General features: G+C 54.4%; 1 protein-coding gene across 3 annotated transcripts in view; it reads left to right on the top strand.

Annotated features, from left to right (window-relative positions):
• Positions 1-13,551, top strand: part of CACNA1B (calcium voltage-gated channel subunit alpha1 B) — a gene marked incomplete at both ends in the record, with an annotated part of 193,726 nt that overhangs the window by 127,555 nt on the left and 52,620 nt on the right. For 2 of the 3 annotated variants that reach the window (XM_082842376.1, XM_082842377.1), the window contains 5 exons: positions 3,606-3,732; positions 6,474-6,603; positions 6,823-6,882; positions 8,855-8,961; positions 13,334-13,430. In XM_082842376.1, the coding sequence (XP_082698502.1) occupies positions 3,606-3,732; positions 6,474-6,603; positions 6,823-6,882; positions 8,855-8,961; positions 13,334-13,430 (521 nt within the window). Of the gene's footprint in view, positions 1-3,605; positions 3,733-6,473; positions 6,604-6,822; positions 6,883-8,854; positions 8,962-9,570; positions 9,583-13,333; positions 13,431-13,551 lie in introns of all 3 variants that reach the window. The other variant, XM_082842375.1, reaches the window with a different exon arrangement.

The following is a 13,551-nucleotide window of genomic DNA, read 5'->3' as shown; positions in this document are numbered from 1 at the left end:
GTCAGAAGAACGTAGGAACGTAGAGGAAAATTTCTTCCTTCCCAACAACTTTATAGAGACTGTGTTTATTTATTGATAGATTTACCAATTTCTTACATTGTAGACCTTCCTTTAATATCATTTTCTGTCTTCCTGAAGTACAGACCTTCCTGCTATAACATTATGTGTGCATTTCTGAAAATGCCATGCATTGAAAATAATAGGCCTTGTAGAAAAAGTTAGGTTAAGAGCAAATTATTCAAGATATGCAACTCTTTAACCAGAACACTAACAAAAACAAGAACGCTCTGAGTGCCAAATGATAGCGAAGTTAAATCTCCGTTTGCATTTGCACCATCACGTCTTCAGCCCTGCATCCTCCTCGGGGCCCTTTGCTTCTGGCAGAGACCAGCCTTGTCTTGCTCTTGTGCAGCAGTGACTGGAGGGGAATTAATTGGGACCGACAGACGGGCTCACTTCTCTGCCCTTCTCTCCTCTCTGGGATTTCGCCCCTCATTCCCAGATACTTTGTCATCCTCAAACTCCAGTCTTTCCTCCTCCTCCCAGTAGGCAGGTTGCTTTCTGCTTCTAAAGATGGGAAAATGGCCCCATGTGCACAGGGGTCGCCTCGTGCCTCCTTTCTCCCAAGGATTGTGGCTTCTCAGGTTCTGTCCGTGTCAGCTGGTTCCCTGTGCCTTTAAACAGTTATGTATTTTTTCCAGCTTTTATAGTTGTTTTTAGTAGGAGGATGCGTCCTTTTTAAGCCTCTCTCATAGGTCAATTTTATAGACTTCTATTGCTTGTTCATTTTTTTTATTTCTTTACATATTTATGTTTAGTTCTTTCATAGTCCTCATCTAAAGGCACTTACAGCTGAAGTCCATTGGGGGTTATATGTATATTACCTGTTCCTGTTGTCTTTCGCGCACCTCATATGGGGGTGATGTTTGTTTTCTGGTCCTTGTATGTTTGCTGATGATTTTTGCTGGGGTTCATATATGACTGGCCGTAATCCACCCTTTCTGAAGTGGGCTTTGTTTGATAATCAAGCCCTACAGAAAAAGAATTGTTTGGTTGCTTTTTCAGTTCTCCCACGGATGGAACATAGCTGTAGGAGAGAAATTCTTTGTACATGCTGGATGCCTTGGGACGTTAGGCTTAAGTTCTCTTCAAGTTGGAAATGATTGCCTTGGTCGGTGGGGATTCTGTGGGCCAGATGAGGGATGTTCTCGTCAGAGAGGACTTACCTGTGCTTTCCTGGAAGCCCAGCGCACCACCCGCCTGGTCTCCCTTCGGTCCTCTGGAGGGAGCAGTTTAGCGTGGTGCCTCACTCAGCTTTCCCGCCTCACCCCAGCTTTGGTCGATCATGGCCCCACCGTGTAATTCCTCCGTTCAGCCTCAGTTTCTTAATCTGCAAACTGGAGGTAATAATACGTGCCAGTAAGTGCCATTGTGAGAATAAAGCACCTGGACCAGCCCGGCACATGTTGTTTTCAGTGAACGTTCTGTTCCTTTCTTTATCCGCCCCCCTCCCCCATATCTGGCCATCTGGCTTGATTGTCTTGTTTCAATGAATTAATTTTTGTTACTGTCTAGTGTTTTTTTTAAACAGCTTCCAACAGGATATTTCCTCAGTCTGTTGTAGTTCTCGTTTTGATCCTCTCCTTTTATTCCTGGTCTGTTTTGACTTAATCGATGATTTCTGCTGTTGTTGTAGTAGTAAATCTATTTCAGGAGAAACATTTTCATCCAGGCTCTGGCATCTTTGTTCCACTTCTTTTGAGCAGAAAAATACTTCATTCAGTGTATATTGGTTCCTTTTTCCCAGTTTACTTGTCCTTGGGTTTGCTTAATTGTTATTGTGGAAGAGTCTGAAAAGCTGTGGTTTTAAAATAATAAATGTTTCTTCATTTAAAAGTTACACATGCTCATCACAGAAAAAAAAATGTTAGTGTTAAAAGTATAGTGAAGAGAATTAAGATTATTATCAGAAAGCCTTTCGGAGATCACCACAGTTACTGTTACTTTGGTGTTATTTCTCTCCCTGTATATGTTATTTTTCATAGTTGAGCCCATCTGGGATATACAAGTGTGTAGTCTTTTTTTTTTTTAACTTACCTTATCATAAGCTTCTTCTTTAAAGCTAATGATAAGTCATTTAAACTATTTGTATGCATTTTTAATATTCATAGTATGATGCTTCCTGTAAGTGCTGCACACTTCGTCTATCTCCTATGGTTATACTTTTCATAGTTGTTGTTACTGTAACAGAGCATACAGCAAACACCTTTGTGAGTACAGATGTTTGTGTGCATGCTTGATGTCCTTAGGAGATAATTTTGTACAAATTAAATCAATAGACAGAATTTTTTACTTTAAATAAGTATTGCCTAGTTGCTTTCTTAGAAGATGCTATAATTTATGCCTTCAGCCGGGAGTTAAATGGTGCCAGGTGGTGGCAGCTGAAAGTCTAGGAAGCATCGTAGCTGCTGTGGCTTAAGCCACAGCACGTGGTTTCACGTTCGGGTCAAGGCTGTTTTCTCTGGCCCGGCGGTTCTCTGCAGGACTTCAGAGTGGCCAGCAGCCAGGGAAGAAGCTTAGAGCCTTCGTCTTCACACATGCTGGAGGGAACCTCCCTCATTTCTGCCTTTATGCTTCTTCCAAGAAGTAAAAGTGAGGTGGACAGGTGGGCATTGGCTCCAAGTCACTGCACTGTCCTCCCTGGCATCCCTGGGTCTCAGGAACTATTACCCGCAAGAATGGAAACATACATTAGGATAGTTAAAAATGAAACACTGTTGTGAGAAACATACTATGCAGAACAGCAAAATCTACGTAAAAACAGTGGCCACAGCCAAAATAACCCTGGAGGCTTTGATTTGTGGGTGCCAAGTGGAGGAGGGGGTGCTGATAGCGCAGAGGATGGGCCTTAGGGAAGGGGGGCGATGAAGAGCGAGGAGGAAGGGCCAAGTGGCTGTGTGGGCGACGGCAGTGCCCGCGTCCTCCCTGGGTCAGAGTCCTCTGCGGGCCCTGTGCGGCGGGTCAGGCCTGACCAGCAGGTTCAGGAGAGCGGCTCAGGCCAGGCCAGCCCCTCTCCTTGCTGCCCTGTTGGCCCTGCCCCAACCCCCTGCAGCGACAGTGGGAGCTCTCACCATGCAGCCCGGGATGCCTTCTCTCGAGCGGTGAGCCCTGCACTGGGATGGGGGAACCTACTGGCCCTGGTCTCTGGGGCTGAAGGCGGCTTTGGTGTTCTTAGAACATCTAGATTTATGGCCCCTAGGGAAGCAGAGAAGTCCGCAGCCAGGGACGCCCGCTAGGCTTGGTACTGCTTCCCCAGTGACCCTGGGGAAGGGAGAGGTGAGGAAGGGTCTCTGGATCTCTGCGGCGGACGGCCCAGATCCTCAGCGCTGGCACGGCCCTGCCTTTGTTCACCTCAGTGGTGGCCTGACTGTGATCGGAGGGGTCTCATGTGAAGCTGTGTTCTTAGCTGCACGCCCTTCCCTGGGGTGGGTCCACGAAGACCTGTGAGGTTGGAGCTGGGAGAGTGTCCGTCGCCCCAGGGCGAGACCTGCGTGATGTGGGTTTATGAGCCACACCCCTAACTTGGTGGCCTCGTGTCCTTGCAGGTGGTAACGTGGACCTGGAAAGCCAAGCAGAAGGGAAGAAGGAGGTGGAAGCTGATGATGTGATGAGGAACGGCCCCCGACCCATCGTCCCTTACAGCTCCATGTTCTGCTTAAGCCCCACCAACCTGTGAGTCTCGTCACCAGCTGTGTCCTGTGCCGTCCTCTTGTCCATGGCCCATGATGCACGTGTACACCCTACCAGTGTGTGCTAGACGTGAGCTGCACCCTTACATGTATTAATATCCTGATTGATCACCACAGCATCCCACAAAGCACACACTACTGTCAGCTCACTTTGCAGATGAGGACACGAAGCCACAGGGAAGGCCGGTGTCCAGACACACAGCCCGTCCGTCTCGGTGGCGGAGCTGGGATTTGAACCCAGGCAGTTGGTCCCAGGGCCTTGTTCTTAACCCCCACTGCAGCCTTAGTTTACCTCTGCACACACGCACCCAGTTTACATCCATCGTGCATATGTGCTGCCCTCCGCCCGCCTTCCAGCAGAGCCCGCAGGTGTGCGTCACAGTCACTCGTGTCTGTGCACAGTTTCTCCCCTCTGTTTACACCGTGAGTCTCATCCACGCATCAGTCCACCTGCCTTCATTAGCTCAGCCAATGTTCACGTGCCAGACAGCGTGCTAGGTGCTGGGAATACACGGTCATGAGCAGAACGGACAAGGGCCCCGTCTGTTCTTAAGCTTACAAGCGAGTGGAGAGGCAGACAGCAGACAGGACGTTAGGGAGGGGACATGAGATGGTTCATGGACGGAAGGGCTAAGAGGAAGCACAAAGTGGGGACTGGAGATGCAGACGGTGGGGGCTGCTGACATGAAGTGGGATTGGAACAGAGACGTGGCGGGGGGTCGTGAGAGCCCACCAGGCAGAGATGCAGGCAGAGCAAAGGCGGAACCACACCGCCCAGAGGGGCAGCACAGCAGGGTCTGAGGAGCTCGTGCTCCGTCCTTTACCCACGTGTCCAGCCAGCCCTTCTGCCCTGGGCATCCAGCAGTCTTTCCACCAGCCCCCGTCGTCCGTCCTCCCCACGTTCCTCCTTTCAGCATACGTCTGTGGGGAGCTTGCCCTGCTAGGGGCTTGGAGTAAGATGGCGGTAGAGGCAGTTGAGGCCTCAGCCTCCAGCACCGACCGGGTGGTGTCCGTCAAATGAGTACAATGTGGACGGTAAAGCAGGGAGGTCTGGTGTCTTGGAGCAGGTGGGGAGAGTCAGGGGAGCCTTCCTGGAGGAGGTGAGAGATCTCAGGTGAAACCTGAAGGGTGAAGAGTTAAGATGAAGAGGGAGGAACCAGTATTCTTGGAGGGCGGAGAGAACTTAGAGTGGTCCAGAAGTGAAAGACATCAGGCTCGGAACAGCAAACGACAGTTGCATGGAAAAGCACAGAGGCAGACAGCGCTGTTGTGTGTTCTGTGGAGAAGCAGAGGTGACACCGAGAGCCCTGAGAAGCTTGAGAGGTTGTAAACAGTTGGGGGTGAGTGGTGACTTGGTTAGACTGCACTTCAGCAGAGCGCTTTGGTTGGAGGACTGGAGACGAGACAGGGAGACCGGTTAGTAGGTGGCCGCGGTTTTCAGGAAGAGTTGCTGGTGATTTGCTGAGGGCAGCCGGAGCGGAGAGGTTTGGGAGCGAAATGCTTGGGGAGAACTTTTGGAGGCAGGATCTGCAGGATTTGATGGCAAATTCGATGTGGAAGGGGATGGAGATGTGAAGGATGGCAGCCAGGGTTTCTGCTTGATGGCTGGGGGCCCGGCCAAGCTGGGGGTGGTGAGCACAGACCCTGTGGAGCCCGGGGCATCTGGCAGGTGGCACATGGCCGGGGGACTTGGGGGTCTGAGCGAGGGTGGAAACTCAGCCACAAGATGGAGCGGCAGCTGCTGATTAGAAGGAAGGGGGCTGGGATGGAAGAGGGCCCGAGAGGGAGCGTCGGGGAAGTGGAAGGAAAAGCGTCTCAATTAGGAGGGAGGAGTGCCAGCAGGTCCCTCGGGGGCCTGGGAAGGGCAGCTCCGGGGAGTGTGTGGGCTGGAGCTGGACACCGGTGGTCGGGGTGAGGAGGAGACAGGCATAAAGTCCAGTCCCTTCCAGGGACAGAGAGACGTGGGTGCCCTTGGGAACACTCCGCGTTGGCGAGAGGAGCAGGTTGGACGGGCTGGTGGGCAGCGGTTGAGCCAGCAGAGGCAGGAGGGGGGCCCCCGTGAGCACGTGCCTCGGGGTGGCAGGAGCGACGTCTGCCTCGTGCACTCGTCCCCCAGGATCGGCTTCACTCTCCCCCTGCTGGGCCTTTGCTGGCCTCCTGGTCACCGTCTCCTGCTGAGTCGTGGTGTGTGTCAACACCTGAGCATCTCCTGTTGCTTTATGTTTACTGGTGTCTTGTTCGCCACTGTGTCCCAGCCCAGAATGTGCCTGAACGGAGTAGAATAGTGGTGAGTGGAGGCGGGCAGGTGCACACACGCAGCTCTGGCGGCTCCGACGGGGGCACCGCACCCAGCACTGGGGCTCGAGAGGCACCTGCTCTCCACGGGACTGTTGGTACTCGGCCTCTTCCCCCACCCACAGCAGAGCTGGAAGCCCGTCCAGGGCACGGCAGCCCCACAGCAGGTAGACGAGCAGGCCTGGCTGGGCCCCAGTGGAACTTCATGTAGCGAACGGACCAACTTGGCCTGCAAGCCGTGGTGGGCTGGCCCTGCCCAGGGTTTCTGCAGCCTTCCCGCCACCTACCTTCCCAGGAATCTGGTCCCCATCAGTCACCTGGCTGCTATCTCCTGACCACAGGGACACTTCCCAGAGCTCAGCTCTTCCTACGGGGAGGGCCCAGCCCAGCCCTCCGTGGGCCTTAGGTGACCCGTGCTTTGCCTTTCAGGCTCCGCCGCTTCTGCCATTACATCGTGACCATGCGGTACTTCGAGATGAGCATCCTCGTGGTCATTGCCCTGAGCAGCATCGCCCTGGCCGCTGAAGACCCTGTGCAGACAGACTCGCCCAGGAACAACGTGAGTGCTGCCGTCGGGCCGCGGGGGGGCTGGGGACACAGAGGAGCGGGGCGTACCCGGCATGGGAGGGAGGGCTGCCGCTTCAGGGGTCGCTGGCCTGCCCTCTCCTCCCCAGACCCTTGCCCACAGGCCCCAGGCTGATGCGTTGTCGTTCAGGCTCCTGCCCCCGCTCGAGCTTCCGGCCTCGCCTTTGAGAAAAGCCTTTCCTTTTGGTTCCAGGTGCTGAAGTACATGGACTACATCTTCACAGGCGTCTTCACCTTTGAGATGGTGATAAAGGTGAGATGTGTGGTTGCCCTGGTGACCGCGGGGCTCTGCTCGTCCCCCTCGTGACTGAGATGGAGGCACGTGGCAGTGTGCCCTGGGCGTGCACACACGTGTGGTGACATGAGGGCACATGAGCCCGCAGGTAGAGGTTGTGTCTCGTGGAGACACAGGGCCACGTTTGTTAAGGACTCGCCACAGCATCACGTCAGCCTTAGGAGAGCCCGCAGGCGCTGGCCGTGGTCTCCACTGCCTGCTAACGGAGACCCTTCTCGCTGAGGGGGACAGGCTTCCCTTACTGTGCAGTGTGAGCCCAGCCTGTGCAGGGCGTCTCAGCAGAGTGGGAGGCTGGGGCCTCGGCTGGAGGAAGGAGAGCAGGGACAGGGCGGTGGCCTCAAGGCCCAAAGGTCGCGGCAGGTGGGTGTAGAGGACTCCCTAGTGTTTGATCCTAGGTGGAGAACGGCCGTGTTGTTGTTGTGACCCTCGTTCCTCCTCTAGGGGTTGCCAAGTGGCCTGTGCTTTCCACACAGGTGCGCGGGCGGCGCCGCTGCTGGGGCCGGGGGGGGGGGGGGGGGGTGCCACGTGCTGACTCAGGGTGGCTTCTGTGTACGCGAGCCCTCGCTTCAATTCTCTCCCAAATTCCTGGGGGAGGCGTTGTCGTTTCATTTTACGAACGAGGACACGGAGGCCCAGAGACGTTAAGGTGCCGCTGCAGGAGGGGCAGAATCCCACAGCTCCTCCTCTTGCCGCCTGGGGCTGACACTCCGAGGGTCTGGCAGGCGGCGTGCTCCGGGCGGCATGTGCCTGCAGCCCAGCGACAGAGGAGAGACTCACTCAGGCTCCACAGGAGCGGGGGGGGGGTGGTGGTGGTGGTGGCCAGGGAGGATCTCAGCCAGTCATGACCATGCAGGGCCGTTGGGTAAAAGGCATGGAGATCCAAACAACCGTTGAGGCTCTAAGAGGCCATTACCTGAGCTGTGACCCCTCCCCTGACAGACGTGACCTGAACCGTGACCCCTTCCCTGACAGGAATTGACCTGAGCCGTGACCCCTTCCCCTGACAGGAATTGACCTGAGCCGTGACCCCTTCCCCTGACAGGAATTGACCTGAGCCGTGACCCTTTCCCTGACAGGAATTGACCTGAGCCGTGACCCCTTCCCTGACAGGAATTGACCTGAGCCGTGACCCCTCCCCTGACAGGAATTGACCTGAGCCGTGACCCCTTCCCTGACAGGAATTGACCTGAGATGTGACCCCTTCCCTGACAGGCGTGACCTGAGCCATGACCCCTTCCCCTGACAGGATGTGACCTGAGCCGTGACCCCTTTTCCTGACAGGCGTGACCTGAGCCGTGTCCCCTCCCCTGACAGGAATTGACCTGAGCTCTGACCACTTCCCTGACAGGAACTGACCTGAGCCGTGACCCCTTCCCCTGACAGGACGTGACCTGAGCCGTGACCCCTTCCCCTGACAGGACGTGACCTGAGCTGTGTCCCCTTCCCCTGACAGGTGTGACCTGAGCCGTGTCCCCTCCCCTGACAGGAATTGACCTGAGCCGTGACCCCTTCCCTGACAGGAATTGACCTGAGCTGTGACCCCTCCCCTGACAGGTGTGACCTGAGCCGTGTCCCCTCCCCTGACAGGAATTGACCTGAGCTCTGACCCCTTCCCTGACAGGAACTGACCTGACCCGTGACCCCTTCCCTGACAAGATGTGACCTGAGCCGTGTCCCCTCCCCTGACAGGAATTGACCTGAGATGTGACCCCTTCCCTGACCGGCATGACCTGAGCCGTGACCCCTTCCCCTGACAGGATGTCACCATAGCCGGGTCCCCTTTCATGATAGGCATAATCAGGGCTGTGTCCCCTCCCCCGATGGTACGTGACATGAAGTGGCACCCTTCCCCTAACCACGTCTCTGGGCTCTGGCTCTGCCTTTCTTTTCTGAAATATTCTGTTCATTAAAGTGTGTTGTTCCCCTAAAGATGATCGATTTGGGACTGCTGCTGCACCCTGGTGCGTACTTCCGGGACCTCTGGAATATTCTGGACTTCGTTGTGGTCAGTGGGGCCCTGGTGGCATTTGCCTTCTCGTAAGTACCCAGGTCTGCTCTGACTCTTGCTGGGCTGCAGTCCCCAGAGCCGTGATGAGTGTGGGGGGTGAAGGAGGAAGGGGTCCATTGGCCTCCATGGCCGTCTCTAGTCAGTCCCTCTGTGCCTGGGGCTGGGCTGTGGGGCTGGGAGGACCTCAAGGCTCGTCTGTGCCTGACGCACCCCATGGCTCTGAAGTTGGATAGGCAGGCCTCTGCTTATGGTGTCTGCCTCTTGGGTCCTTCAGGAACCTTTCCGTGCCCGGACGCGGCTGCCCTGCTTGGTCAGCCAGTGGGTGGGTGCAGCTGGGGGTCTCCGCCGTCGGGGTGCTCCGCCATTTTCTGTGGCTCCCTAGTGAGCGACACTCAGCCCTGTTGTGGCCGGGCCTGGATTGGCTCCCGCAGACCCTACGCAGTGGCGGGCGTGAGGCAGGCGTTGGGTGCTCGGGTGGAGCAGGGGGGAGACCTGGCGGAGGTGGTGGGGGGAGATCCAGAGATAAGTAAGACCCTCGATGGACACAGATACGGAGGGATGGGCTCATCCCTGAGCCCACAGGGAGGCCTCCTCACTGACTCTCTTCTCTTTGTCTCCTGTTGCTGGACTCTCGCTAGGAGCTTCATGGGGTAATGCCTTCCCTCTGTCCCCTCACACTGCCGCACATCACAGCACGCTGCGGCCCCTCGTGGGCCGCTTCATCACCATGCCTCACCTCCGCTCATTTCCCGCCACCGTCTGGGCTGCATGCTGCCCGGAGCCATGTCCCCAGGGCCACACGTCCCCGCCTCGCCTCTGGGGGCCGGGTTGGGGGCTGGAGCTGGGCGTGGCCCCCCCTTTGGTGAGCAGGGAACCCTGACTGAGGGCTGGGGGCGGGGCGCCTGGGCCTGAGGGCAGTGCCCGCTCGGGGTGGGAGCTGTGTGACCTTGGCGGCCAGGATGTTGGCTATCCTGAGACACTTTCCCACGTGTCTCCCCTGGAAACAGGGCTTTCTTGCTCTTTCCTTTCCACAACGCCTCCCTGAAATGCCCAGCATCTCCGACCCTCTATTGTTATAAAACAAAATTCAGCTGAGTAAATCTGAAGGTCTAATTGGGTTTATTCAGTGATTCATGAAACAGGCAGTATCCCATCCCGTAAGTAGAAAGGCTGTACGCGATGGAGCCTGTACAAAATTGAAGGCCTTTATAGAAAGGGAGCCAGACAAGGTTATTAACAGAAGAAAAGAAAGGATTGTTTCAGGCAAGGTTACCTCACTGGTGCTGACCAGGAAAGTCCAGAAATTCCATTCCTGGGAGAGGCTGAAACTGCAATTCAGTCCTGGTTCGCTGTCCTGGGGACAAGTGGCTCCACTTTGGGCCTGTTGTTTCTTTTCATTTTTCCTTCTTCTCCTTTTTCTTCCTTTTCCTCTTTCTCCTCTCCCTCCCTCTCCCCCTCCTCTTTTTTTTTTTTTTTTTTTTAACAATTCTCCCCTTCTTGTCAAAGTGTCAGCCCAACTGAGAGATGTGATCAAAATTTTAGGTGTGTTGACTAAAAAAACATTCACAACCTAGAAATTGAGAGTTACATTTTATTTGGCGGACAAAACTGAGGACTTAAGCCCGGGACACAGCATCTCAGACAACTCTGAGGGACGGCTCCCAAGAGGCAGGGGGGAGCCAGGATATACAGGAGTTTTTGCAACAGAGCCCAGGTAGTCGTAATATCAAAAGATTACTGTTAACTATAGAAAACCAGGCATCTCAAGTTAAGGGATTTAGTGCTTTTCTTTATATGGGAAATGCAAGAGTCTGGGCTCATTGAATCATTCCTTTGATATGTACCTCAGCTACCTGGGCCAGTATCCTGGGCTTCTCATCCTGAGTCTCCTGAGGTGCCCCGTGGGGAGGGGGGTGGCTGACAGCTAGGTGGGGGGGCATCCTGCCTCCATCCTGAGCTCCCACACGGCTCACCATCTGTGGCTGTAATGTGGTGGCTTGATGGCTGCAACATCCTTTGTTTACTGATGTGGCAGCAATATTTTTTATTCACAGGCATTGGCACCACTCTTAGCTCCTGCTGTGTAATGTTTTGCAGCTTTGACCTTTGATGTGGGATCCATAGATCATGATGTGTTTGCTTAACCCCTGTGACATTCACAGATCGTAGTTCCAGGTTCATAACCCTTATGGTGGTCATTTCCTTTGCTGCTTTTCTGACATTCCAGTCAGAATGGAGACCGTTTACTTAGTGGTTATCAGCTACAAACGTGTATTTAAAGTTTTTGAAAGAATATGACAAACACAAACACATCAAGGGCATTATAAGCAGGATAATTCCTAATGTTTGAAGTGTACTTTGGAGCCATGGTCCCCAAGACCCAAACCAATCAAAGAAAAACCCCATGAAGCAGTCACACATTTGAGCCTAGTAGCTGGCTCAGTGATCTTACGTAACTGATTTTCAGCCTCCCCGGAAGTGCCAGTCCCGGTACTGTAGGTGGTGTTAGCCACAGCATAGACAACTTGCTTAGTTAGATAGCCAAGGGCTATCCTATTATTAGGACCAACTTTGGCCAGAGAGTCTAAGGATTTTTGCAGGGGAATCTGCAGTGTCTTCAAGAGTCATGGAGAGCTTTCTGATCATATCTTGTGCATATTTACTCCTAACCTAACTCCTTGTGCATATTTACTTGAAACCGAGTGATGGATTTATTCACAGCGTTTGCTGCGTTTACCCATTTAAGCCAGGGGTCAGTCAGGTTTTTAGTGTGTGTGGGACTAGAATCCCCTCCCCTGAAATAAAGAGCCTTCCTAAATGCCTTGCAGAGATGGGTGCTGCTGGTGGGGCCTCCTAGTGAGTGGAGACAAATCTGAGGTAGATAGTCGGGCTAGGTCGGAATCCTTGGTGGCGAATCCAGCAGTCTGAAAGGCCAACCCCATTGGAAAAGGAGAGTTTCACGATTGAAGTGTAAATCATGATCTGTCGTCTTGGGCCGAAGCAGTCTGTGTCCATGTCGGCTACTTTTCTTCCTCTCAGTTTGATTCGGAGCTCTCCAGCGTTTGTACAGGATGAGATGCGGTGTTCTGGTTTTGTTGTGAAGGATGGCTGAGGCTCTGGGTTCCCACAGAGGGAGGGGGAGGGGAAAGGCAGGGGGGAGGTGGCCTCATCCCTGAGGGAGGCTCGGAAATGGATTTTCTCTGTGACACGTGGGTGGCAGGTGAGGTGAGGTGAGTGGGGGGCAGCACGGAGGGAGCTGGTCCTCGCCTCAGCCAGCTGGCCGTGCGGAGCCCGGGGCAGGGCAGCAGAACTGAGGCCGCCCCAGCTTCCCGGTGCTGGGGACCTGGGAGCTGTCCAGCACGGAGCCTGCTGAAACCAGTGGGGGCTTGGCCTGCAGGAGGCTCTGCCAGGGGCCCTCTGTGGCCCGCTGCCCCTCTCTGCTCCAGGACTTGAGAGACCAGTGTAGGGGATCCGACCAGAGAAGGGAATGCTGGGGCTTCCTCAGCTGTGAAATGTTTATCCAAGGTGCAAGTCCCTGAAGTTTACTGCCGTCTGGGTAGTGAGAAGGACCTGGTGCCATCCCTTCCAAGGAGATCTCAGGGCAATCTTTGTTCTGACTGATTTCAAATCAGAGAGGTGGGAGAAGATTGGAAACGTTAGTTTGGTAAGTCATAGCCAGATATTTGAGGAAACTGGAAGAATTCAGGATCCAGCCCAGTTTACAGGTACATAGCAAAACCTTAAAGATAATTATTAGGATTAGAATCTAATATCTCTAAAGGGACAAGCATATTTTTTTCTCTCTACAATACCCCCACTCTTTTACCAAAGATAATCACAGTAAACTAATTCGTTTGTACCCAGCTTGGCCTGATTATTTGTATAAGTGCAGCAAGAAGAGTGACTGATCATTTGAGTTCTTCTTAAGGCTGCTCTGTTACAAATTTCCATAGGGAGTCTCAGACTGAACTCTCAAAAGCCTTCAAAGCCAGGAAACCACACCAAGGACACGGCCATCAGATCTGACCTGTGACGCCTTTTCCATCAAAGCCCAGCCCCGGCTGGGGCTGCAGTCCTGGCGTGGCCTCTCCACTTTATTCCCACTGGGGGTCTCAGCATGGTGTCTGGAGGAAGCTGGTGTTCCCACTGTGGGTGGGAGTGCTGAACGACATGGCCCGGCGGGGAGGGGCTCTTCCCATCCAGAAGCTCAGCTCTCCCTGGACACCAGGTGCTGCTGACCTGGCCCCGGCCCTTGTCCACTCTGAGGACACCTTGGCAGGCAGCCCGTAGGGGGAGATGCACTGGCTTGTGGTGCCTGCAGGGCCGAGGCTGCCCTGTCCCCAGGTCCTCTGGGCACAGGTGTGCAGCCTGCCTGTCTACATGGGTGGCTTCTCCTTCTAGAGGCTCCAAAGGGAAAGACATCAACACCATCAAGTCCCTGAGGGTCCTGCGTGTGCTGCGGCCGCTCAAGACCATCAAGCGGCTGCCCAAGCTCAAGGTGCGAGTCTGGAGCGGGGCCGTGGGTGTGTGTGTGCGCTCATGTGTGCGTGTGGGCACACATGCACGTGTAGATTGTGCGTGTGTGCATGCATGTGCACACGTGTACATGTAGGTGTGCG

The sequence above is a fragment of the Leucopleurus acutus genome, assembly GCF_964270905.1.
Source record: "Leucopleurus acutus genome assembly, chromosome: 7".
Taxonomy (NCBI): domain Eukaryota; kingdom Metazoa; phylum Chordata; class Mammalia; order Artiodactyla; family Delphinidae; genus Leucopleurus; species Leucopleurus acutus.
Note: the sequence above shows the minus strand (reverse complement) of the source record. Positions and strands in the feature narration are given on the sequence as shown.